At 43.7% G+C, this 26,517-nt stretch overlaps 1 protein-coding gene across 5 annotated transcripts; it reads left to right on the forward strand.

Annotated features, from left to right (window-relative positions):
* The first annotated feature begins 423 nt into the window (after positions 1 to 423).
* Positions 424 to 20,363, forward strand: LRRC8A (leucine rich repeat containing 8 VRAC subunit A). 5 transcript variants are annotated; one of them, XM_075520037.1, is made up of 4 exons: positions 424 to 568; positions 2,272 to 2,410; positions 12,633 to 14,796; positions 18,207 to 20,363. In XM_075520037.1, exons 3-4 carry the CDS (start codon positions 12,640 to 12,642, stop codon positions 18,480 to 18,482), a joined length of 2,433 nt encoding a protein of 810 aa, XP_075376152.1. In that variant the 5' UTR covers positions 424 to 568; positions 2,272 to 2,410; positions 12,633 to 12,639; the 3' UTR covers positions 18,483 to 20,363. The 5 variants fall into 5 exon arrangements, with proteins under 5 accessions (XP_075376152.1, XP_075376150.1, XP_075376153.1 ...); XM_075520035.1 differs by lacking the exon at positions 424 to 568 and adding an exon at positions 605 to 661; XM_075520038.1 differs by lacking the exon at positions 424 to 568 and adding an exon at positions 605 to 661 and having other exon boundaries at positions 2,272 to 2,397.
* The last annotated feature ends 6,154 nt before the right edge of the window (positions 20,364 to 26,517 follow it).

Consider the following 26,517-nt stretch of genomic DNA (forward strand, 5'->3'; position numbering starts at 1 on the left):
TTCCTGAGGGACAGAGGCTGCCGTCCCTCAGCACCACAGGCTGCGAGACCGAGTTTCTGTTCATAGAATTACATTAAATGAAATAATGACAGAAGGCTTGATCATGGTTGGGTCATAAACCTTAATAAAGAGGTAAATTTTTTTTTTGTTTTGACAAAAAGAATAAATTCTGGACTCCAAAGTACTGCTGTCCTGCCACAGCAGGTGGAGGAACTCAGCTCCCCACCTTCCCCTTCGCCGGCCCAGCGCTGAGGCTGGAATTGTAGCGGCCCCTTTAAGACGCTCACCATTTTGCGCGCTGCCCTGCACCAAGATGGCGCCCCCGCCCTCACTTTCCCCTCCCCGCCTCTCCGCTCCTCATCATCCCCGCCCCCGCCCCCATAAATACCGCCCACCCATCCGAGTCGACCGCGCCCTGCACAAAGATGGCGGCGCGCTTTTTTCGTCATGCCCACTCCCAAGATGGCGGCGCCCTCCTTTGCGCCTCGCTAGCAGCCGCGGCAGCAGCAGCAGCAGCAGCGGCGGCGGCGGCGGGACGGGCTGATGGCCGCCATGCCGGGCGGGTGAGGTCAGTTCCGGGGTGGGGCCGCCGCGGTGCGGTTAGGGGCGAACAAAAGGAGCCGGAGCCGGCGTGAGGGAGGGCGGGGGCCGAGGCGGCCAGGTGGGTGCTGGCGGTGGGGTGCTGCGGCCCGGCTGCGGACGCGTGGGGCTGTTGGGGACGTGTCCCCCGGGAGGGGCGGCCGTGAGGGGAACGGGACCGGACTCCGCGGTAGGCAGGGCTGAGACCGGGGTCCGACGGCGGCGGGGGGCGCCTGAGGGGGCGCAGCCCTGAGGGGAGGGCAGCGGCCAGGTGGGGCCTGAGCGCCGAGCTGCTCCCCTCGCACTGCCCGGGCGGGCGGGGAGGATTTGCTGACTAATTCGGGAGTAATTCCTGTTCTCCGTGTCCCTGCCCTGTCAGACGGCGGGGCAACCCGCAGGTGACGGGGAGCTGGGGGCTGGGGGGCAGATGAGTCGTGTCCCCCCCCGCCCCCCGTCTGTGGGGCGAGGCAGGGCCGTCCCGTCTGTGTGTGTGCTGGGTGTTCCCTCCGGGGGACCTTCCTACTGCGGCAAGGGGGAGAGGTCCTGTATTTGTTACCTGGCAGCGCTACTGGGGACGGAAGCTAGTTGGGTTTTTTTATATATATCTTATAGAGGATGTCTCCTCTGTTTCTGGAAAGCTGAGGCGGTGTGGCAGGCTTGTGGGCAGATGGGGCTGATGCACAGTCAGCGTGTGCGGGAGCAGAGCCGGTACCGAGGAGTTGTGGCTTTGGGCTGGTGCTGAGGCCGTCGCCTGGGAGCAGGCGGGGGGAGAAGGTCAGAGAGTCCTCTCCTTTAAACGTTTCCTTTGCAGTAGTCTGTCACAGCTAAAATGTAAGAGCTTTGATTAAGAGGGGGTTGCTTCAAAGCCTGTCAGCCCTAATGGTAACTGTGGAATCAGGAGGAATGTATTCTTGAACATCTTTATCAGTATGGGTTAATTTTTTTTTTCCTCAGTGATGTCTCCTCCTTTTCGTTTTTCCCTATTGTTAACAAAATGTTTTCTGAAGTTCTGCAGTCCTGTCCTACATAGCTAGGAGGCTGAACACTTGAGAGTCTCTCAAAGCCTAGGTCTGCTCCCTTGTCTGTTTTCCCATGCCCCATGCTGACATGCAGGAAGCAAGGAAAAAAAAGCTGTTGTAATTCTTGTTGATGGTGCTAAACTGCTGCCACTTGAAAAAGGTTCACGTTGGTAGATATGTGTTGAGAGGAAGGGGGACGGTTGCTTGAATCCAGACTGGAAAGGAAGATGATCAACACTTTCAGGTATTCCTGACTGAAAAAAACTTCAAACTTTTCAGACTAGAAAGTAGGTAGTAAAGCCAGAAAGTAGGTAGTACAGTTCTCTTTCCCATCTAAAAAATCTTGCACTCTCTTCCAGGAGTTTAATCTGTCTCTACCAGTTTAGGCTTAGTTATAATATTAATATTCAGTATCTCCTTTGGCTGGGTCTGCAACACTTGCTTTTTGGTAACTTCTGTTGGAATAACATGTTGGAGATTCCTTCCTTCTAAGAGTTTTACTTAGCTCTTAGAGCTCTTGCCATCTTTCTAGGTATCGGGGTGTCCCTGGTTCCCAGGGACCCTCTGAGTTGTTCCTTGCTTCTTAGATACCCTTTACCAAGCTTTTACATAACACGGTCCCGCTGTGAACTTGATCCCCTCTTCTTTGCTGATAATCTCTGTTTCATTTCAGGGAAGCTGTTCCCATGGCGTGTGGGGAATGCAATACTTCAGCACCTGCTCAGGATCCAGCACGCAGAAACAGCATCCACTTCCAGCACAGAGAACTGAAGTGCAGATAGCAGAACCCAGCTGCAGGGTAAGGGCTACAGGTGAGCTCTTGATGGTAAAGTAAAGCCAAAAAAATAAGCAGGATAGTACTTAAACACAGTTGCAAAGCACAGGGCAGTGATGAGATGACTGATAAGGAGGAAAGGTGGTTGGTCAGAGGGTGATATGGGGAGAGTGGTGGTATGCTAATTAAATTCTGTGAGCCCTTAGTCAGCTTGAAGATGAAAAAAGAGTATAGGAACTGAGCATTGTCCAAAGTAGAATATAACTGTTACATATTTACCCATACATCTAACTTCTGGCCAGGAAAACGCCAACTTCTTATTGCACTAAACAGTAAATATTTGAAGGCTTTCCAGTAAATGGTTTGGTGACTGCTGCCTAAAAGGAATGCAGCTGAGAAGTAGCGAGAACTGTTCAATTTGGTAGGTGCCCTTCCTTTTCCTGCAGCGTGATGTTTGTGTTGCTGTATAGCCATCTCCTAGGCAATTTTCACAGTGAACTCAGGAGTGCACTGGCTAGTCACCCACATGGGTGTCAGTTAGGCAATGACAGAAACTAGTTGCAAGAAACTCCCTGCTTCCTTGATTCTTCACTAGGATAGTGATGAAAGGTATTGCAGAATTCTGTGCTTATCTTCAAGATGAGAAATGCTGTCCAGATTTGTCACGTTCTGAGCAGCGAGATGTGCAAATGTTGCTTCCAGAATACAGGTATCCCTAAGACACATCTGATGTTCTGGTTAGTGTTCTGGCAGTTCACAGATTTGTTTTTCATACTGATTCTCTCATGGTATTTGGAAACCTTAAAGCTATTCATGTAGGTCAAAGACAATGTGCATAAATATTTCTTTAAAGTATGCCAGAAGCCATGTGTTAAAATCTAATGTTTCCATGTTTGAAATGTGGAGTGTCTGAAGCCTTCCAGTGATGACTTACTGAATGCTTAGAGTTGATTACATTCTAGTAAATGCTGCAGGCATTCAGAAAGATGGTCTGTGGTTTGGGGTTCTCTGATACTGTTTCCTTTTTAATAAGCAGTGGAGATCAAATGTATAAGTTATCGTGTTATTGCTGTGTGATTGGAGCAGGCTTATTTAGGGGCCTTCATGTAATTCTTCCACGTTCTAAAGAAGGATTTTGTTCAGTGGAGTACTTAAAAAGGAAGTGAAACTCGCTTCTGGTGTTAGATTGAGCCTAACTGGTGTCTAGAAAAATGGAGGTGCAATGTCAGGTGAGTGCTGGTGGAGCACAGAGGAGAAGGGTTTAGGAGTTTTGTGTGGGGCTCCTTAATATAAGAGGGAGGATGCATAGATATTTTTTTGGTAATCATTAACGTATTCAGCTGCAGTGTGGTGAGCCTCCTTTGTGCATCTTTTTCAAGTGTTTTCAAAAATAGCCTCAGTTTAGGATATGCACACTAATACTGAACAGGCGTTTAACAGTCTACATGCTTTGAAGAGCACATCTTGAATGCTTCCAAGTGGCTTTTTCCTTAAACTGTTGATGTGGTGCATGTATTTTGTATTGCAACTTGAAATCCAGTTCATATAGCTGGATTATACATGCCCCTCCTGCTGCTATGAAACTGCGTTTGAAACTAAAAGCTATGCAGTCATGACCTCCCTGGTGAAATAATAGTGCTTCCTTCTCCTTGTGTACTAAGCATTGTTAACATTTGCTATAAAATTACCTTGGCAATTCACAAAGCTGCTCTTTTGTGACAAATTTGCAAGCTGCTTCTCTAGCTACAGCCTGTGTTTGTGCACAGTAAAGCTATGTACTGGACTAGTTAACAGGTTCTTCTTTAGAGTCTTGGTTTTATTGGGTCTTGGTGATCAAAAGTTAGATGGCCTGTCCCTTATTAATCGACCAGTGCATTCAGAAAATTTTCTGAGCTAGAAGTCATAGTCACTGTTTTGGAGCTCATAGTCCTGAAGGCAAGGCTTATAGGGTATGGTGAATATGTACTTATTCGTCTTCTTTCCTCAGGCTGAGGCTAAATATTATTGTGCTGATAGCTGATGTCTTATTTATCTTGCGTTGTTCTCATCTCCATCTTCTTTCATCTTAACTGGCTCACCTCTTTGAGCTTGAAAACAGCTGTGGCAACACCCATGGATTTGTGCATCTTGAGACAATCTGTCAACAATCACTTAAGATTATACTTGCTTAAAAGTTTTTACTCTGAATCTAGTGTCTTGATTTCTTAATCTGTTAGATATGTCAAAGCTCTGCTCTGTCCACCATTTCTGTCTTTAGCCAAAAACAGTTGGCTACCTTTTCTTGTATGACTCTTCTCAATGCTGGAATTAAATGCTGAATAGCCTTCTCCTGCAGCTGATGAGGTGCTCGAAGCTGTTCTGGTTGTTATAAGTTAATGCTGTTGCTCTCTGTTTATCTTAAGTAGTTACTAACAGAATTAATTCAATCACTTGCATTAGTCAGTACAAGGGAGTGTTTCATAGTGTCCTGTTGGAATAAGGCAGTCGTACTTTTCTGAGACAAACTCCAATGCTCTGTCCTTGAAGCACCTTTTTTATGGCAAAGAGAAAATTAATTTTGGATAGGAAGCCTGTGGCCATATCCATTCATAATTTATAAGCTGATACAGACATTTTTCTCTGGTTTGAATCAGTGTTGCAAGTCATCTGATAGCACTTAAATTTACATAGCTGTATGACATGGGCATACAGTCCCTGCTCCAAGTGTCAGTGATGCTGATAACTGCAGACTGTGTTCAATTCTATGCAGCTGGGTCAAAATGCTGCCAGAAGTCAGAAAACGTAGCAGGCCAAGCCAGGTCTCCATCATGGATTGTTCTGATAGTGCAGATGTGCTTCCCTGTACTTGTTAGCACAGGCTTGCTTGCTTGTGTGACGGTAAACAGGAGCTGTTGCACTAGACTGTTAAGAAAAGAATGTCAGTCTTGCATCTGACAGGAAGAGTCAACTAAGGGATAGATGTAAAGATGATAGTGCTATCCATAGTGTAGGCGGATTATTCTTTTTCATGAGCTTCAGTAAAGATATTGCGACCCAGTCAATTCACTTCATCCTGCTGTATCTTGTGGCTTGGGTGTGGCTGAATGTTGCATACAGCTGCTGGATGGTTGTGTGAAAACCAGCTTGCATTGCTCTCAGCGTTGAATTCACTGGCTGTTCCACTAAGTTAAGAGCGTAAGTTCTGGCAGCTGCTGTTTCCACTACTCTATGCACTAGTCTAAATGATAAATGACCTCTTAAACTTCACATGTTCACTTCTCTATCTCAGAAGACATTTTGTCCCACAGGAAGGATTTATTTTTTTCATGCAGAAAGAGCCTGACATAGGGATAACAGTTTGTTGGTCAGGGCTTTGGCACTTGGCTTCACTGCTGTTTTATTTCTAAGCAGCAAAGGACAAAATCACTTGAGTTGTTCCATCTCTTATCTTGGACTTTTCCAGTTGATTGTGTGGCTGTCCTGTGCTTGGAAGGTTTTCTGAGGGATGCCTGAAAGCAGCTCTGTTTCACCCTACTTTTTTCTTTTAATTCTGGGCCTAATAAACATGGGGGAGGAGACACATAGGTTCCCAGTCCCATTTCTGACCTTATATTTCCTGGTTTTTGAACAAAGAGCTCTGTCATGCCCTTCTTTAGGATTTCAGGTAGCAGCATGCTGGGGAGGGAAGCTCTGTTCTGTTGAAAACTTATTGTAACATGTAGCTCATCAATAATCAGGGCTATAGTCTTAACAGCATCAAGATTTTTCTTTCCCTTATCTACCTCTGGTGCTGTTGGCACGTGAACAATTTCCTCTTTCTCTGGGCTTCTGAGAGGTAAGAAATTCTGTCAGCAGTGCTTGACTTCTGCTTTGCAGTCCACAGTCAATCCACTGGGAAGTCCACTGAGAATTAAGAATATGTATAGTGGAAACTAAACAGTTGCAAGATCCAACATTATAATGCATCCATCCATGTCTACTCATCTAAAACTGTATTATGAGACAGCCTCATTTGGAAGCTGCATGCCACTCAAGGTGAGGAGGACTTCCCTGATTTCAGGGAGGTCCTGGAAGTAAGAGGTGGAAACTTAAATTCTTGTGCATGTCATGAGATCTTGCATGTAGTCCTATTTTGCCAGTAGCCATTAGTATCAGAATGGACAACAGAAAGAAGGAGGAAAGAGGGGGCTGGATAAAGTATTTGGCAAATGATGAGTCAAACTGACAAACTAGCCAGTGAAATAGAACAGTGATGTTGTTTCTGTTCACATTGTCCCTAGCTGGATACGCTGGCCAGCAGTTGCAGGCAGGAATTTCAAGTGCTGTTCAGCCAGGTGTCTGTCAACAAGAAGTCAATCTTCACTTGTTTAGGTTGGATGGCTTTGGATAGAGGAATTGTCCAAATCGGAGGATGTTTGCTCCTGCAGCAGTTGCTCTGTTAATACCTTGAACTTGTTAAATATCACAGGGGTCCTGGGGTTTGTGGAAAGCATTCGTGCTCTCAGCTCTGTCGGCCTTTATCTAGTAAGGTATGTGCTGCTTTATGATGTCTCTGTCAGCCAGATACATTTAATCTTGTTTCTGATTTTATTGTTTAGGTGTGGTGTGCTCAGAATGTCCCTGTTCTTCTAACATGAGTGATTATCTTTCTCCTCCAGGTGTGTCTAATAAAACATAGGATTAGTACTTGGTGATGCTTATGGTTGGCTGAAGTCTGGGTAGGTTTGGCAGGCTGGTTATGTAAGTCTGAAACTGCTGTTTCTTCTGTTGTATCAGCCTGTTCAGCATTAATGACGAGGCTGTGCTGCACACAGTAGGTGGGTGCCCAGGAGGTTGAGGCAGGGATGATCATCTGGCAAAAGGAGTCCATTGTGGGATGCAAACTTGGATCTGGGTGAATCTGCGGGCACTGAAGAGATATGTGGTATCTAAATATGGAATGTGCAAAGACTTCAGGAGTGTATTTATTTAGGCTCGATTGATCCTGCTGTATGATAATGAGGCTTTAGCATACAGATCTCTCTTGGTACTATCTCAGATGTTGCTGCTATAAACTGTCCTGGGGTGGTTCTGTATTGGATATGAATCATAGTGCTCAAAGTAGTGCTGCTTTGGTATAGCTGAAACCCTCAAAGGTAAAGTCATTTCTTGAGGGGCAGGGGGTGAGGGACTGCTCAGGGACTCTGTGGTAGCTAGGAAAGCACTGTGGAATGCAAAAGCTGAAACACCTCTGAGACAGACACTTGTTAGATTTTTTTTTTTTTTCCCTCAGTGTGCAATACCTAAAGCCTGCCTATTTAATTATACCCTTGGAAAACTTACTTCCTTATGCTTCTGATAAGTTGACAGGAGTTTAGGCAGAGATGTTCTGACCTATCACCTTATGCAAGTTTAGTGAAATCAACTTGTCTTTAAACTTGAATAAAGCACTCTTTCAAAATCTCAGTATTGATACCTTCCATGTGGCAGAGTTAACTATACTGTCAGCCTATCACCGGTTTCTGAGCCCCAACTGGAAAGTTCTGCAGGTATATATGAAGGAGCTCGGATCCTTCTTCACCAAGACTTCTCTGACACGGTACTTCCTTTCCAGTTATGACTGTTCCTGCCTATAAACTCCTTCACTCAGTTCATGTGTTCTGTGCTCAGCCTTCAGTGAGGCTACATGACAGAACTGACTTAGCAAATGAAGCTTCTTCACAGTAAACACTTTCCTGCTGACAAAGCACACTGGAGTTCAACTTCTCAGAAGAGCTGAAGCTTGAAATCTCTGCAGTCTGCCTGCTGGTCCTGTGGAGCTTGGTCTGGTCTTGGTCACAAGAGAGGTAACTTCATTTTTGGCCGGCTGTCTTCGTGCAAGGATTATTCCTAGTCTTATGCCAGAATAATATCCTCCATGTAAATCATTCTGTTCTGCTGCCTGTGTACTTGAGAGTGTCTGTGTTCCAGCTACTTGCTTGGTTTCTGTATAGTGGTTGGAATCACAGTCCCTTTGGGAAGAATCCTACTGTGCAGGGGAGCGTCAAGTGACAGAGATGGCCCCTGAGAATCTGACTTCTCAGAGTTAGTCTGCTGTTGTCAACCCCAGCAGCAAAACTGCTTGCTCTAATCGAGAAAGGAGAGTGTTGCAACAAGAATCACATTCTAAAATGATTACAAAATGGAGTCCACAAAATAAAGATGACATTTGCATCTTGATGCAGAACTGTCTTTCAGGAAGTAGAAATGGATTACAGGCATGGGAAATCTGGGTGAGGAGGGATGCAACTACTTTCCCACCTACTTTCTCGAAAGTTTTTGATGAGCAATTTTCCCTCTTACTGCAGATGCTGGGAGTAAGATTAGATAAGACATGGCAAATTCCAGCTTCTGTAAAGGTGGCCCCTAGTTTTATCGTTGTTCTTCTGGAGCTTGAACAGGGTCTCTACTGCTGCCAGGAGGAGTGGAGACTTGCTATGAATGTCCTTTTCTTCCTCCAGTGATCCTGTCATTGTTACTGGAAGGCAGGAGATTTCCTGCTCCACCCTACCAGGGGTTTAATTGCTGACACTGAGCTGTAATAGACTCTCATGGGACACTCAGATGATTTTTTTAACTATCTTGTAGGTGCACAAGATAAAGGGAGATTTCCTACCCCATGTAGCTGGTAAATAGAATTAGGGAGCCTGCTGAGCTAATTTCTTGTTGGTTTCCTTCCTAGCTATCTTGAGATATGAATCAAAGTGAGCACAAGGTTAATTTCTTGTGAGAAGAAATCAGGCATTTCCTGGATTGGGCAAAACTAGCAACCCAGCATTACAACTCAAGTCTGCAAATGCCTTAGCCATGAGACCCCAATTCCCGAAAAGATCTTCCCTATTTCATAAGCCTACTAGGGATAACTATGAATGGTCTGACAATTCCTGCAAAAGTTTCCCTACCAAGAGTGATGAAGCACTGGAGGGAGGAGGAAGGATCTTTCGGGAGAAGTGGTATCTAGCCAAGAGAAGGAAAGAGATAAATATTTTATTTTTTCCTTGGTGTGGGGTAGGAAGAGTAAGGAGTTGTTTAAATAGGGAGCAGTTCCTTTATGAACAATATCAGTGTTTTTGCTGCATGTTCCTGAAAAGAAAACAGGAATAGGATCTTACACAGCATTTATGGAGAGCAATGAATGGTATGGCAGCATTTGTGTTGCTTCTTAGATGTAGTTTAGAAGTAGTTACTATAAAAGCTTTCCATCACATCTGGCAAGAGTGTTTAAGAAAGATGTGTACTTGTTAAGAGACTGCCATTAGACTCTCTTGGAGCCTTAGGGTGGTGTGTAGCGAGACATCTGGCTCTCAAAGCCCACCCCAGGTTATGAGTCTGGTAGAACTGAAGCTGTGCTCACCTGCAAGCATAGTTGCATTTCAGAAGCTAAGCCATGTCAAAGTTAACTGTTCCAGCAGATGACTGCAGTAGCATTTGATGTTCCCCTTTTGCAAAGCTTTCCAGGCTTTCTCTTGTTTGGACTGTAGAAGTGCAGGACTCTGCTCCCTCAGTCTGATTGCAGAGGGAGGGATGCAGAGGGTGACAAGGGAGGGCATGCGTGGTCTTGTCTTGTTTGTTTTTTCCTTGTGGTCCGGCAGTATGTCAGTGGTCCTGCCCTGGCTCTCAAACCTTTCAGCAGCTGAACTTCCTGGTTTCTCTATGAATTGTCTTGCTTCCCTAGCCTGGTGTAGTAGGGGTCCTAACAAAAAACCCAACCAAACAAAAAAGAAAAAAAAAAAACCAAAAACCAAACCCACAACCAAAAATCGGGTATATATCCTGGTTTGGTGCTTCTGAAGAGGGAGGAAATGGATGGGTAAGGGGGCTGGGGTAGTATAAGGCTTCCGTCAGTAGTGATTAAAGGCTTCTGTCAGAGCTATAGATTTTCCTGCAGAAAATACAGATATGAAATGGGTTTTGACTTTGAATTTTCTTATCTCTGTAGACAAACTCAGGAGACATACATCACCAGAACCTGTGATTCAGGGAGCTTTTTAACTGTTGGCTTCATCTGAGGTGTTCTGGAGTGCAGTTCTGGAGTGCAGGGGGTGTAAAGAAAACTTCTGTACCCTGTTTTATCCTGGAATTAGCATTTCTGTAGAAGAAAGCTCTTCTCTACTATATCTCGCAAATGGACTCTCTTATCCCTGAGGTGGATGTATTCAGAGAAGGAAGCTGAGGAAGCTGAAATACCTTGCCTAGAGCCTTGCAGCGAGCGAGCAACAGGACTGGGAGCGGGCTCTGAACACCTTGCTGCTCCTCTTATTCCAGCTGCTCAGGTGCAGAAGACGTTCAGTTTTGCCTGTTCTTCCCTGTCCCTGTGCATGTGTAATCCTCTTGCCCTAATCTGCTCAATGCAGTCCATTCTGCAGAGGCACGCCAGCCACTTCGCTAGTGCTCTGCAGCCTAACAGGACAGTAGTTTCTTCTGACAGTGCTGTATATGGCTATTTTCATCCCTTGTTTCTGCATCCTGTGCTGGGTTTGCATGAATTTACTGGTTGATAAATTAATAGATTTGCTGGTCTGCCTTGTTTTACTGAACTTCTAAAAACAGATATTGCCACTTTGTCTCTTAAAATTCCCCACTCAAAAAAAAAAAAAAAAATTGCATGTAGAGTTACCCCAGTCTGTCTTTTGTGATAGACTAATGTAGTAATGGAACTGAATGGGCAGAAGGGCAAACGCTTTTTCAGGGATGGCTGTCATCTTTCAATCTACCTCTAGTTGCGCAGCCTTCCCAAGTAGCACTAAGTCAAAGCTGGCATTTTACCATTTATTGTTGTAAGCAGTAAACCAGGGAATAGAGTGCTGTATTTAGTGTCTCTAGGGAATGTGGTGCTTTTTGAGTTCGTATTAGGAAGGGCTTCCTTTGCAGTTCTGTGCTGGAAGTTCATTTTAAATACAAACTTGAATTCTACCACAGCAGGTAGTATGGACACCCCACTTGTCAAAGAAAGCTTTCTCCCAGCCAATGGTATATAGAAACCTGCTATCAACCCTGCAGTCCCCCAGGACTTGTTGGGACTGTGTGTACAAGTAATATCTTATGGGTTGGAGAAACACGATTGAATTTTTGCTCTTCCTCCTTTACAATTGAATTCATGGGAGTTTCAAAATGACTGAAAGATTAGTGCTTGCCCTACTCCTGAACTTTGCTAGCAAGTGTGATGCGATATTACTGCTTTTTCACTGTCGTTAGAACAAGTTACAATGACTTCATGTTCTTTGCTTGTGTTGCTTGTCAGATAGGGGAATTTTGTGAGCTCAGTTATCCATGGATCAGTCAGGCTTCCGGGCTTTCTATGGCTTGTTGAAGAATGTGCTCCAAGTTTCATCTGGAAGTCTGAAGGACAGAAAAAGCACTGCCATAAGCCCTCTGCTTCCCAGAACCTTTTGATTTCCTTTGTGACGCTTAAATCCCAGCTGAGATGAACTCTAGGTGGGAGTGGTTGGTCAGGGAAGTGAATTCTTCTTTTAAGTATGTCTCCCCCTTCCTCTACTTCTGAAGCAAATAAGGCAAAGAGCAGCTGTTAGAGGATTTGAGTACTGAATCTATCAGAGGGCAAGTAACTAATCTTTCCCTGGAGAATTAATGCAAAGGAGGGAAGCCAAAACTACTTACATGGAAGGAAAAGTCATGATATCAGGCAACTTTGTTCTCTTTTCCAGCTTGCTTTATCAATGTGATGTTCAGTTGCATCAATGAGGGGGTTCTAGGAAATATAACTGTATTGTATGTAAATCTTCTTCCTTGCCCCAGCAGTTTGAGAACTACACAAATGCAGAATTTTTATTTTCTAGCTCTGTAAAAACAGTAACAAACTCATGACAACTTACCATCTGTGCATGGATTTTATCACTTCTAACAGTGCTGGCAAACTCCTTCATCCCTGAAATAAAGTCCCTAGATAAAACAGTAAGCTTCCAAATACTGGTCTGGCCGGGGTAGTTGTAAGTTTGTCCTGCGTGCTTTCTTTGAGTGGGAATGTCTTGCCCCACAGACTGCTAATGGTAAGTACCAGTTCTGATGTTTTGTTACAATTCATCTGTCAGGGAAGACAGCAACAAACTAACTTCACAGCCTCAGCTGTAGCCAAGTATTCACGGGAAGCCTCATTCACTTGTCTCCAAGTGACTTGAAATTGGGCCTCAGCTAATTCCAGTCTTGCTGTGCCAGCACTTAAAACAGGAGTTTTCCTGATGCCCTTGTGAAAAGCAGAACAAAAAAGTTTAAGCTAGTAATACCTGCTTCTGGTTTCCTTTCAGGTGAATCATGATTCCAGTCACTGAATTGCGCTACTTTGCTGACACTCAGCCAGCATACCGCATCCTGAAGCCATGGTGGGACGTCTTCACAGACTACATTTCCATAGTGATGCTGATGATTGCAGTGTTTGGAGGGACACTTCAGGTCACCCAAGACAAAATGATTTGTTTGCCCTGTAAATGGGTTACCAAAGACACTTGCAATGACTCAGTCAGAGGTTGGACAGCCACAACCCCAGAGCGTACCTACTATAATTCTAGTCTTGTTCCCTCTAGTGATACAGGGCCTACGGGGATCCGATATGATTTGGACCGGCACCAGTATAACTACGTGGATGCGGTGTGTTATGAGAACCGTCTTCACTGGTTTGCCAAGTATTTTCCTTATCTGGTGCTGCTACATACTCTCATCTTCCTGGCTTGTAGCAACTTCTGGTTCAAATTCCCAAGGACCAGCTCCAAGCTGGAGCATTTTGTATCTATTTTGCTTAAGTGTTTTGACTCTCCGTGGACAACGAGGGCATTATCTGAGACAGTGGTGGAAGAGAGTGATACCAAGCCAGCATTTGGGAAAATGAATGGCTCCATGGACAAGAAATCCTCCACAGTCAGTGAGGATGTGGAAGCCACTGTTCCCATGCTGCAGAGAACAAAGTCTCGAATTGAGCAAGGGATTGTGGACCGGTCCGAGACTGGTGTCTTGGACAAAAAGGAAGGTGAACAGGCCAAAGCACTCTTTGAAAAAGTGAAAAAGTTCCGCACACATGTGGAAGAGGGAGATATAGTTTATCGCCTGTACATGAGACAGACCATCATCAAAGTGATCAAATTCATTCTGATCATCTGCTATACTGTTTACTATGTCAACAACATAACGTTTGATGTTGACTGTAAAGTGGACATTGAGAGCTTGACTGGCTACAGGATGTACCGCTGTGCTCATCCTTTGGCCACTCTCTTCAAAATCTTGGCGTCTTTCTACATCAGTTTGGTGATATTCTATGGCTTGATCTGCATGTACACGCTCTGGTGGATGCTGAGGCGATCACTCAAGAAATATTCCTTTGAGTCAATCCGGGAGGAGAGCAGTTACAGTGACATTCCTGATGTGAAAAATGACTTTGCTTTTATGCTCCATCTGATTGATCAGTATGACCCACTGTACTCCAAGCGCTTTGCTGTCTTTCTGTCAGAGGTGAGTGAGAACAAACTACGGCAGCTGAACCTCAACAATGAGTGGACTTTAGAGAAGCTGCGCCAGAGGATCACCAAGAACTCCCAGGATAAGCTGGAACTGCATCTTTTCATGTTGAGTGGCATTCCTGACACGGTCTTTGACCTCATTGAGTTGGAGGTCTTGAAGCTGGAGCTTATCCCCGATGTCACTATTCCCCCAAGCATTGCTCAGCTCACCAGCCTTAAGGAACTGTGGCTCTACCACACAGCTGCCAAAATTGAGGCTCCAGCCCTTGCCTTCTTAAGGGAGAATTTGAAATCTCTCCACATCAAGTTCACAGATATCAAGGAGATTCCTCTTTGGATTTATAGCCTGAAGACACTAGAGGAGCTTCATCTAACAGGGAATTTGAGTGCTGAAAACAACCGGTATATTGTGATAGATGGATTGAGAGAGCTGAAGAGGCTGAAGGTGTTAAGGTTGAAGAGTAACCTCACCAAGCTGCCACAGGTGGTGACAGATGTTGGTGTGCATCTTCAGAAGCTTTCCATCAACAATGAGGGCACCAAGCTCATTGTTCTCAACAGCCTTAAGAAAATGGTCAACTTGACAGAGCTTGAGCTGATCCGTTGTGACTTGGAACGCATTCCTCACTCTATCTTTAGCCTCCACAATCTGCAGGAGATAGACCTGAAGGACAATAACCTAAAGACCATTGAGGAAATCATCAGCTTCCAGCACTTACATCGTCTCACTTGCCTTAAATTGTGGTACAACCACATTGCCTACATCCCCATGCAAATAGGCAACCTAACCAATTTAGAACGCCTTTACCTGAATCGTAACAAGATAGAAAAGATCCCTACCCAGCTCTTCTATTGCCGAAAACTTCGGTACTTGGATCTCAGCCACAACAACCTGACTTCCATACCGCCAGATGTTGGACTTCTTCAAAACCTGCAGAACCTAGCTGTGACAGCCAACAGGGTAAGTGGGCAGGGAGCTGAGCGTTCCTGTGTAAGTAAAAGCAACTCTGGCACTTCTGTTATCTCTGTGATTAAATGTGCTATAATGGTTTGTGAAATACTCCTGGCACTGCTGTTCTATTTAAATTCTCAAGCTTTTGTTTCTCTGAGGGGTTTATCTAAGGCGAAACCTAGCAAATAACTCCAGGGACAAGCCTTTCTTAGAACAGCCCTTGTTCTGTAGCATTTCCTCTCTTAGCAGTGAAACTGCTACTAAGTGGCAATTAGAGGCTGTTTAGAAATCCTGCCTGTCAGTTGTTTCTCTGCAGTTGGAGCTTGTAGTCTCTAGCTTGACATCAGTTTTGGGCTTGAAATGGAGATCTGAGAAACTATAGTCAATCTAGAACTACGCACTTTAGCCTATGTACTTCAGCCATGTACATACACTATGGCAGCAGCCAGCTAGGGCATGTATGTGTGTGGCTTACAGCTTTGCTTATAGTACTTTGCATTTCCAGGGAATACTCCATAGTTTGGTCTTGTAAGCATGCACTTTTTGTGAGAAGTTGGATATGGACAGACTTACAAAAAACAGTTCTTAAGCTCTCACTTTTAAAATGCATTGTCTCATTCCACAAAGGTGACTTTGGAGAGAGCAAAGCAATCTTCTGCAGTGTCCTTACTCAGGGCAGAGTGAACTAAACCAGGTTTACCAGTTGGCAGTCAGGTGTGAAAGTGTTAACTGTGGCAATTCCTTGACTTGCAGAGAGAAGGAAATACGATGGCACCTTGCTATGCCTCGGTATGATGTCTGTGGGTTTTCTTGTGTAATCCCAGATAGGTTAAGTCTAAGTTCTGTCTGCCTAAGCACAGGGCAGGTTAGAGGGGATGACCAAGTGTGCTATGCTGCCCAGTTACCACAAGTTGTTTCTTGGCTTGTGTTGGAGGGCATTTATTTGCTGAAAGCAAACTGTACCCATGTTTTTTCCTGAATCTTTGTTCCTGTGTTTGGGATTACAGAGACTTAATTTACCGTATATCACAAAGATCAGTCTGTGACTGCATAGACTGGTGTGCTGAGCTGAATGGCTTGTTGAAGCTTTCATTCATTCTGTCTGCAAATTCCTGGATGCTCTTTTTCTCTTGGAGTTTATTACCACCTGAAGTTGCAAAAGGCTCCAACATAACTATAAATTGCAGGCAGATCTAATTAGTGGCTTCTGAGTTCTTCTGGGAACATGGCGTAGAATTGTCCTGGAGCAGTCCTAGTTTTCACTGTCGTATATCAAGATCCTTACTGCTATTGGCAAGATATATTGTAACTGAACACTGTCAGATTGCCTGTGAGAGGCAGACAGAGCAGCTCTAGTATGGTTTGGCTTTTCACAGGGGAAGCACTCTCAAATCAAGAATTTAATTGCTAATGCAGATCAGTATTACACACGGTTCCTAAAACTCCAGCCAGCACTTTGAAGTTAGTGTCTGTAAGTTCCAGTCTGTGTTGTGCCACTAAAGAGTAATGACAGACAAGCGGCAGCTGAAACTCTATCCCAGTTTAATAGCTGCTCACTCGGTTTTCCCAGCGCTAACAGACTGGATGGCTGTGCATCTGTTTGTATGGGTGGCTTAAGCTCTGGTAAACTTCATGGTATGCACACATCATTTCCTATTAAGTTAAAAACCAAAATATTTTCTTGGGGCAAGCGGGGCTAATATGGGCAGTTTCTGAGGATGGCATTAAGCAAAGATGAGGGATTTTTAAAGATTCTTAAGCTACTGTTCAGAACTTGGATAATTCTATACCATTTGTCTTCTGGTAACCTTCCTAGCACAGCTTCCCGAGGGTTAATTTGCAGTGTATCCTCTGCAGTCTTGGGGTGGAGCCTCTCTTGGATGAAAAAGAGTTAGAGGCAGTTCCATTTTCTGCGGCACGGTGTGGCACCACCCATTTCTCTCTGGAAAAAATGCTAATGCAACAGGAAGGCTGGAACAGCCTTTGCTCCGGTGTGTTCTGAAGCAAAAGGTGGTGAGGACCCAGTGAAATAGCTAAGCTGTTTGTATTCTCTGCAGTTGCCTGGGCAAGGCCACAGTTGCCCTGGGGCTCTGCCAGACTGGTTACTTACGGTAAACAGTGACAGCAAGAAACACAGGACTGGTAGGCTGGCATTTCCCAAGGCCAGGAATTATCTCAAATGCCCTCTCCTAGCTCAGCAGTCTTAACAAATAGAGACTTCTGGAGTTGGCTGGTAGCAGTGTGCCATTCTGGGAAGCAGGCTGTATTGTAGCACTTTGTTTCCTTCCTAAACCAATACTTGTCCCTTTAACACTATTATTTTCAAGAGTCTGTGATCATTTGATTGCATGTTGCTGTTTGCAAAACACTCAACAGTACCAGTAATGATGACTGAATTGAACTGTCTTTAATTGGTCTGGTCTCGTCTTGGCTTTTCCTTGGACTCCATCTCATTCAGAACTGATCATAGTCTAATTTAGCCATGAATGATGTCATGCATAATTTAAGTTTTGAAAAGGACACGGTTGCATTTAAAGGCAAATGATAGTCTCCAAGATGAGACTTTGAATTAAGGGGAAGAATACTGAATTGCTAACTTTAGTTCATAGCCCAATGCTTGTTAAACCTTAACCATATTTTTTCCTAGAAATTCTTTGGGGGGACTGGACTATTAAAAGGCTTTAATAGAAATAAGCCTTATTAAATTAGTGACTCATGGATACATGAAGGTGGTGGTGGGAAAGCTAACAGTTGGTGGCTTCATTTTTTTTTTGTTGCATTTTGGCACTGTTAAAAAAAAAAACCCCTCTGCTCTGGAGCCTAGAAAGTCCTTGCAACACTTCAAAGCCCTACAGAAATGATGAAAGAAAAGCCCTAGTTCTCAGGGGCTAGAGATTGTACCCATGTAGCCTCTGCTCTTATTACAGCAAAACTAGGAGTGCTGACTAAATCCAGTCTTTATGGTATTCAGTATAATACCAATTGTATAATGGCTATTTAAGCAAAGGGGCTATGATCTAATGACGGTATAAAGGGTTTGGGATGGAAAGAAGCTAATACTGTTGGGAGCATGTGAGAGTATAGGCCAGCTGTGAGCAGGTTTCTGGTCTTCTAATCCTGTCCTTGCTTCTTCTGCTAAAGCAGAAGACATCACTGTCTTCTGCTTTAGCCACTATCATGGGTGATCTTTTGTAACTAATGCAATAGTGTGTCTGAAAGAGGAATCCATACAATTGTGGTGTAGTGACTTCTACTTTGGGAACAGTCCTTATGGTGGAAAGCAGGAGCTCACTCAAGGGAGACGTGGATGATTGAAAACAAGTGTTCTGTAAATCTTGAAGCATTGTGTGGGCTTGTTGGTCTCTTATGAGCATGTGTCCTGATTGTTGGTGACTTTGCCTATGATTGATTTTTTTCAGATTGAGAGTCTCCCACCAGAGCTGTTCCAGTGCCGGAAGCTGAGAACCTTGAACCTGGGAAACAATGTGCTGCAGTCACTTCCATCCCGGGTTGGAGAGCTGACAAATCTGTCGCAGATAGAGCTACGAGGGAACCGGTTGGAATGCCTGCCTGTGGAGCTGGGAGAATGTCCTCTGCTGAAACGCAGTGGGCTTGTGGTAGAGGAGGACCTGTTCAACACACTGCCCTTGGAAGTCAAAGAGCGGCTGTGGAGGGCAGACAAGGAGCAAGCTTGAACCCCTGAAAAGAGGGAAAAGTCTCTGACCAACTAGAAGGAAACAAAAGGCCATTCCAGTCCCCTTTTCCCCAGATCCTCTCCTTTCTCTCCTCTGATCACTATCAGACTAGCCAAGGAGTCCCTGAACAAACATGACTCTGAATGAGGCGGCTTCTTGCCTCAGATGCAGGATGGGGGAAGCTTGGGATCAGGATGAGGATCAAGACAGATTAGCTGGCCTCTGAGCAAGGGCCAGTGGGAGTAAGAGGTGTTGCTGTTCTTCTGGACAGGAAGTGGGGTGAGGTGGGTGGTGCTGGTGAGAAGAAATGACCTTTGAATGGAGGAGAAAATGAAATGTGGGGATTACTGCATTGCTCCAAATGGGGCTTATACATGTCAGGGACTGAGAGTGTCCAGTGTCCTGAAAGCAAAGATCAAGACACTAGGAAATATCTTGAACCTCCATCTCTCTCTGTGATACCTGGTACTGTCCCCCTCTGACTCAGATTCAGTCAGTGAGGCCCTGCAGTGGGGTGGGATAGGATACAGACAGCTGATTTTTATCTAGATGCTGGCATTAGGATTTGGGGGATAAACTTGTCTCAGACATCATCTTGAATGCAGGATCTTTTTTTACCATTGTCTTTCCCCTTTGCACTCCATACCTTCTCCTCTGCCCCTGGAGAAGGAACCAAATCCCCCAAACTCTATCTGCTCACTTAAGATTGCACTGTTTTAACAGTTTCAAGTCACTTGTGCTGAGGAGTAGATCACATAGCATCCTTCTCCAGCTGATGTGCTGGAGGCACTAACTGACATAATTCCAGAGCATTAGTCTGTTCTGAAATGTATGGTTATAGTGCAAGTGGGAGAAAGATCTGGATAAAAAGCAGTCAGACTGTCTAATCTACTCTCCCAGAAGCATTGAGTTGCTTCATGATCTGGCTTTTAAAGTTTTTAAGCTACTTTTAAATTCTGGGTATTTTGTCAAGTATCAAATATGAACATACAACTGGCCAGTGTGTTGGGGTGTCTTCTGGGGTTGGTGGTGTTAAAGAGGAACACTTGGGTTTCCTCTGCACCTCTTGACCGCCCTCCTTAAGTTGTTAGATGCTTTGCCAGTGTTTTTCATGAACATAGTCTACAGAGCTGCTTGATTGGGTTTTTTTTCTGTTGTCCTCCTTACTTATAACAGCTGTCAGTTCCTGTTACACCTCTTGACCTAAATAAGATTGAACTGATTGAACTTGGTGCTGGAAAAGAAACCTGTCCTCCTATTTCTTCCCCTTTTCATTCCCTCAGTGTTAAGGAGCGGTGTGAGAATCCTCTGTGGACTGAGCTCCTCTAGATCCCTGGGACAGAGCAGTCTTTATTAAAACAAGTCTGACCTGTTTGGTATTGTTTGACAAAAAAAAGAACCTTCTGTACTGGCAGAGGTAGATAACTTGTAATAGCTACTGATAATCATGTCCTTAAGGTGGGGTGGTTAAGGTGTGCCTACAATACATCCTAAGTCTGCTCTTTTCCATCAGAAGGAAGAGGAGGCTCAAGGACCTGCAGGTCCTCGTTTTAATACTCTGCATCAGACCAACAGGTTGGCTCCAAGGTGGAGTGCTGCAAGCTGAGGCATGAGAAGTTTGGAGGCCTCCTGTGTGTACAAAAGGGGGAAGCTGCAGCCATCTCCAAAGTGGTTCCTGGCAAGCTGCCAGTGAGTGCCCTGGCTTAGCAAATCGTGGTGATCCCTTGGATGTTGGGGCAATAAGGCACGCTGTGGCTTTCTTCATCAGATGTAAGATATGAAATATATACACTAAACATGCTGAAACCATGAATGATGTTAACTGGGCTCTGGATTTGTTGATGTTCAGATGCTTAAATAAAGCTACATTAAAATCCAGGACATCTGTTTATAAAACTGCTTTTAAGAAAGATGTAAATTCTGCCTCCCTTAGTCCATTCATTATGAAAAGTTTAAACAGTCCAGGGAATAATATAATTAAATCTCTTTATCTGGAAGGCAAGGTACTGTAAAAGCTCTTCTTGTTTCTAACAGGGTTAGTGTCTTGAAATTGTGTTAGAGTTGGGGCCACTGCTGAAAGGATGGGGAAGTATTGATGCTGACGCTTCTTGGATTGTACTCGTTCTATTTGCACAAGCATTTTGGATCAACAGAGAGGGCAGAAATTGCTAGGTGGGCTTTAATGCTTCTTAAGTAAAGCAGGAATGGCTTCAAGCTTAGCTACAGTAATACTGTTTTCCAGTCAGTTCCTCATGGTGGGTGTGGGGGCTGTTTGGATTATGAAGGAAACTCCCCCCCCCCCCCCCCCGCCTTTACTCTGTGCCAAAAGATAGAGCTGGAGAGTAATGGCTACTGAATAAAGGCTTGAACTCAGTTTTTTATTCAAGGCCACTGGGTAACTGGTTTATAACACATGTATTTTAGACTAGGCAGGACTGAAAGGGCAAAGCACCTCACAGGATTTTCACCTAGCTTACAGGAGCAGAGAGTTTTCTTCTGTATGTCTAGGTCATTGTAGACTAGTGCTTTGACTCTTGATTCTAATTGCGGTCTTAGTTATACAAACTAAACTTTACACAGCTACGTTAGAAGTTTCTATAAGAAGCTCCTGAAAGTATGCTGCAGTGCTTCTAGAAGCTCGCAAGCCTCCTGAACTGCCATGTATCTCCATGCTGAGTCCATAGGAGAAGTGGACAATAGGCTATTCTGCTAGAAGTCAGAGACTGTCTCTAACTTCTGCTCAAGTAACAGAGCTGTACTCCTGCTGCTTGCTGAGTAGAGACTGCCCTATGCCTGAGGTCTACAAAGCAATTGTAAGACAGACCAGTATTGATCATGCATGAAGACACTAGCTTTTTGCTGCTCTTATAATATTCCAAGCTCAGTTTTTTTCCGCCATGGCTGCTAGGGCTTGAGATAGCTTCCTGTGTGGCAAAATTGGGATGAGCAGTCTGGTAACTTCTTGTACCAGAAGCACAGGCAGCACAAAAATACATTGCTGTTCTGGAAGACAGCAATATCTCTTATTTACTCCTGATATGTGCTTCTTAGTCTTCCCTCAAATAGATACTGATTCCAGAGTATCAGTCTTGTATGATGAGATGGAAGAAGCTTTAAAACTTCAAGGATAGGGTCTAAACCATAAGGTCCTGAACCTCTTTACTGCTCAGGACTCCTGCAAAACTCAACCCACAGCAGAGCGAGTCATCCACTTCCCATACTTGTCTGGATTGCTCAGTCTTTGAGGGATGAGCTCACATCAACAATCCTTCCTCATTTGCAAGTATTCAATCAGTGTATATTATATTTTTGCCTTTAAGTTTCCATCAAACTGAAGTTTAAGGGGTTTTATTTCTAACATTGATCTGTATGTTCAGAAAAAAGTTCAACTTAAGCAGACAATCAACAGTCTGGTCAGTGTCTTGTTCTCCTGACAGGCTTTTCAAGGCACTTGAGTAGTAGCAAACCAGATTATTTATTAGCTGCTAAACCATACAACAACAAGAATTAAATCCAACTGTTTCCTTAATAGCACTTCTGAGCTGAATGAGTTCTTGGAGCCCCTGTAGATCACAAGCACACTCATCCCATGTTAGGACTGAAGGTTAGTAAAACGGAATTCTACCTTTCCTGCTAAATACCCCAAAAAGTAATGAGTTGCAACTAATTATTTTGAACCAGCTGAAAGGCAATTTCATACCAAATCTATGAAATGTGTTAAATCTTGCTGTATCTCTGAAACTATGCACTGGAACGTTAGCTGAAGTTGTTCTTTGTTTAAGATTGTTTTCTGATTTTATTATTTGGTCCCCAGTTAATTCAGCAGCTGGACTTAATTTACTCTGCCAGTCTAAATGGTTAAATAGCTGTTACAGTTATCTTTCATGATGTGGTGTTCTTTGGTATTCATTGTCGCTTCCTAATAATATCCTACCTCATATTTTATTTTTTATTACCATTTATACACTCCACTTAGCTCCCTTCATTTTAATTAAAGTAAGTTCTTGGTGTTATTACCATAAATAGTATTAAGTGGCTTTCTGTTGCTGAACCACACTGAGGTCCTCTTTTTTTTTTGTTTGTTTTTTCCTCTCTTAGCAAATGATTCTAGGAATTTTGAGAACAATAACATATCCTTTGCAGAGGATGAGGTGTATGGAAAAAAAGTTTCAAATGTTATTGCTTCAACAGCTGTGACATTGTTTCCTTTCCTTACCTTTTTTCTGCTTTGGAAGGGGACTCGCATGGTTTGAGTTCTTTGGATTTTTTTTTTTCCTAGTCCTCCTTTAAGAGGACTTTTTTTTTTCTTGTTAATAGCTGTGCCTTCTCTAGAGATACATTCATGTAACTTCTCCACAGAGGCACTTGCTCCTTCAAGTGTGTTTGTAATAGTCTCTGCCTGAAGCCAGCTGTTCCCTCTGATTCTTTTTCTTTCAACCATGGAGGGATTTCTTAACTTGTGGCGTGACTTCTCACTGACAAACAATATTGTCATACTGTAAACAGTAGCGTCATCTACTCTGAAATGTTACCTAAGGTAAGGTTGTGTGAATGCTAACTAGTAAAACTATTGCTTAAACTTCACTTTGATTTTTATTTTTTTTTCTCATTGCATTTTAAAATTATTTTTTTCCCCCCGCTGTTTGGCCATACAGTGGATCCTGTAGTTTTACTAAGCACGTGCCAAAACAGAGTGAGTTTTTCTGTCCTACCTGCATTCTAACAGTGCATGAAGCAGAACTGGAACTGGACAAGAGTATTGTTTGACTCGGACTTTTCTCCCTCCATCCCTCCAGCTGCAGTGGTAAGGTTAACGTTCAACTGCTTTGGCAGCATGAAATCCTCCAGAAATCTCATCTCTGAAATCCCTTTTGAAAAGTAGCTGTACTTGAATTGCTGGACCCCAACAGCAAAGGTGAATTTTATGTGGATTCACACAAAGAAAGGCTTAATTTAGGATTGCTGGAATTACCCTCCTTCCCTCTCGGTCTCCTTTAAAGGAAGTTTATGGAACAATGGGGGAAATTCTTCTCGAGGAGACTTAGTGAGAAGGGGGCTAATGAGCCTGAGTCATCTTTTACAGCTGACAAATGTGTCCCTTTAAATAAGACGCTACTCATGGCTTAAACATTGTTCACTCCCATTTTGTAAATGTACGAGCAGGGTTGTGGTTTGGCATCTGAGACCTGCAACTTGATGTAACATTTCAGAATCATGACATTCACTTTGTATGTGGGATTGTTTGGGCAGCTGATCAACAGCACTTCCACCTTAAGCACTGAAGGCTGCTATTGTTTTCTCTGAAAGACTTGTAAGACTGGACACTTTAACAGAATAAAAGTTTTAATTTTTAATTTGCATTTTCCTTTTATGTCTGCTTTCTTTTAAGTTTTCTGTATGCAAAGGCACTTAGCCTTTCATGATCTCACTTTTCAGAACACAGATGTTAATAATTCCAGCTATTCTGTAGGCTTATTGGGTTTTTTTACTCATCACGAGTCCTTGTGGATTATGACATTCCTTTATGAATAAGCAAAAAGTAGATGTACAGCGAAAGAGGTCCTGCTCAGTGGCAAGCCTAGACTGTGTCATGTTTTTCACCATCACTTTAACAAATGGCTGAAACGGTTTACATTGCCAAATATAAGACTGTTGGGAGTGTTGTCTATATAGACCCATAGAAACTCTGAGTTTTCAAAATGCATATTGCGCTCTCCTTCCCTAGGAAAGGGATAGGGACTGAAGTAAATGGAGAAAACTGCCTGTTACCATGGAAATAGTGTCTTCAGCCAACTGCTGGTAACAAATTATTTAAGTGTGTTTCCTAGCTGTCTGCCTACCCCACACACTACTCTCTTCAACTGAAAATGCTGGCAGATAATGTCTTTCCTAATTGAGCGTGTTCATGATGTGTTACAGAGAATCAGCCTGTAACTCTCCAAGACAGTTTGAGTTTCTGTGCGGCTCATTTATTGTACAGAAAGGTACTTCTCTTGTGTTTTACCTTCCCTTGCTTCCTTTGTCCAAGACTACTTGACCACAGTGACATTGGCCCCACTTCAGTGACAGAAAATGTGAGCAGGCTGTGAAACAGGTGAAGTGTGGTAGTCTCAGATGCTGCTTATTGGCACTGATGAGCATTAATGACATGCTTAGCAGGACTGAACCAAGAAAGGAGAGGACAAAATACCCCTTGTCATCTAAGGCTCACTTGGACTGCAGCTCCTTTTGGCAAGGATTTAGCAGCTCTTTCAATAGCTGAGCGAAAGGAAAGAATGAAAGGTACCGTCAAAGAAAACTGGTGCTTGCTGGATTCCTGCAGGACTAATACAGTGATGGGGAAAGAGTGCAAGGGTAAAGAACTGATCTGTCTTTGTTAGAGAAAGACTTTTAATCGTGATAATTCCATATTTTCTACAGAGCTCACTGAAAAGCGTAGAGTAAAGATGCAGCAGAGGCAGATAGAACTATACTGGTTTTATTCCACTAAAATCCTCTGGCCCTGCCACACCGTAAGCTTTTTACCTTGCTGATTTTTGAAGAAAGTAACCATCTTGTATTTACCTGTTAATGACAATAAGAATTCTCCCGATGGAAAATTACTGCATTTCTGAGCCTTCTGGTAACTTGAAAGAAAGGACTGCCAATACAGGGAAACCTAAAGTATTCAAGTATCTATGCCATTTTAAATACTAATACACTAATACAATTTAAATACTCATGGTGGTTATTGTTGTTCCCGTGCTCCTTGTTTCTCATTAAATATTCTTGTCACTTGTTGCCGATCATATGGAAGACTTCAGGAGAGGCGATAAGAGATCGAGCTGAAATTTTTGCTTACCTAATAACCCTGGCAGCTCCAACAGCAGCAATTTTGGTGAGAGCGCTGAGCTGCTTCAACTGGCTCTGGAGAACTGGCAAGCTGGCTTGGCTCCAGATGGTTTCAGTAGGAAATCTTATTGCTGAGGACATTAGGATAATCATGCCAGTCAGGAAAGCATTTGAAACACTTGTGCTTTGTCTGCTGCAGGGTTGTCCATGTTCCAGATGTCACTCGCTCCCGTACCTTTCATACAGACACAGGATGGGCTTTGGCAGCCTCCAATGGCGTTTGCCAGAAACACAGTTTTCTTGTGGAGCTGGCAGGAGAAAATGTTGTTTAATAGTCTGCAAAAGAGCTCTCGGAGGGGGAGGAAGGTAAGGAAAAGGGGATAACTTCCCAGTTTTGTCCAAGTACTTTCTACCTTCCTTATTTAAACTTACTGGAAGAGAAGATATTTACAAAGATGACATCCTTCTCTTTTACTTTTTTTGGGCATTATGTGGTGGGGGTGGTTTTCCTCCTGCTGAAAAGGTCTTTCTAAGCCTCAAAATAGGAGCGTGTCTGGAGTGGCAAAGAACTGGAGGACTCCTAAGGACAGACGCTAATAAATGCTCCTGTAACCAAGATGGGTTGCCTCTCCTAGTTTATGCAATCGGTTATCTTCTGGTACTTGCTGTGTCATGTGCTGCGATCTGCTGTTTATATTGCTCAAAACAATCCATAGAACAGGAAAGCTGTGGTTTACTGTCACACGTATGAACTAAAACATCTTCTGGAGTCATCATGTGTGCGTAAGGTGGGGAGTGGAGAAGATGACATGCTAAATTGCTTAAAAAGGAAAAAAAAACAAACCAAACCAAAACCAAAAAACAACAGACTGGGAATGAGAAGTACCTGACATTACGAATGACGGAGGTAACCCAGAGGGACTGAGGAGTGGCATGGGAGTGTGTGTAGAAGGCATGTTTCTCCAGGATTGCTGCCTCCCGGTGAGGGCTGAGGCGGGTCCTCACAAGATGGACTTACAGGCAATAGCTACAGCACGGTTTTTTCTCACTGGTAACACGTCTTCCTTAAAAAACATTTCAGCTCTGTCAGTTGGTGAGAGTCCTTTAACAGGAAAGAAGAACTACTTGATTATTTCTTTGAGTTTTGCACCACTGGAGGTTGATCGTTTCCCCTCCATGTTTGTAGCCCAGTGATTAAAGTCTC

Source organism: Mycteria americana, chromosome 17 (assembly GCF_035582795.1).
Source record: "Mycteria americana isolate JAX WOST 10 ecotype Jacksonville Zoo and Gardens chromosome 17, USCA_MyAme_1.0, whole genome shotgun sequence".
Taxonomy (NCBI): Eukaryota; Metazoa; Chordata; class Aves; order Ciconiiformes; family Ciconiidae; genus Mycteria; species Mycteria americana.

Bases quoted from the DNA above. Each gene is read 5' to 3' on its own strand.
- LRRC8A (XM_075520037.1), top strand. From the start codon at position 12,640: ATGATTCCAGTCACTGAATTGCGCTACTTTGCTGACACTCAGCCAGCA. The intron at 14,797-18,206 runs GTAAGTGGGCAG...GATTTTTTTCAG, and splicing joins TAGCTGTGACAGCCAACAGG to ATTGAGAGTCTCCCACCAGA.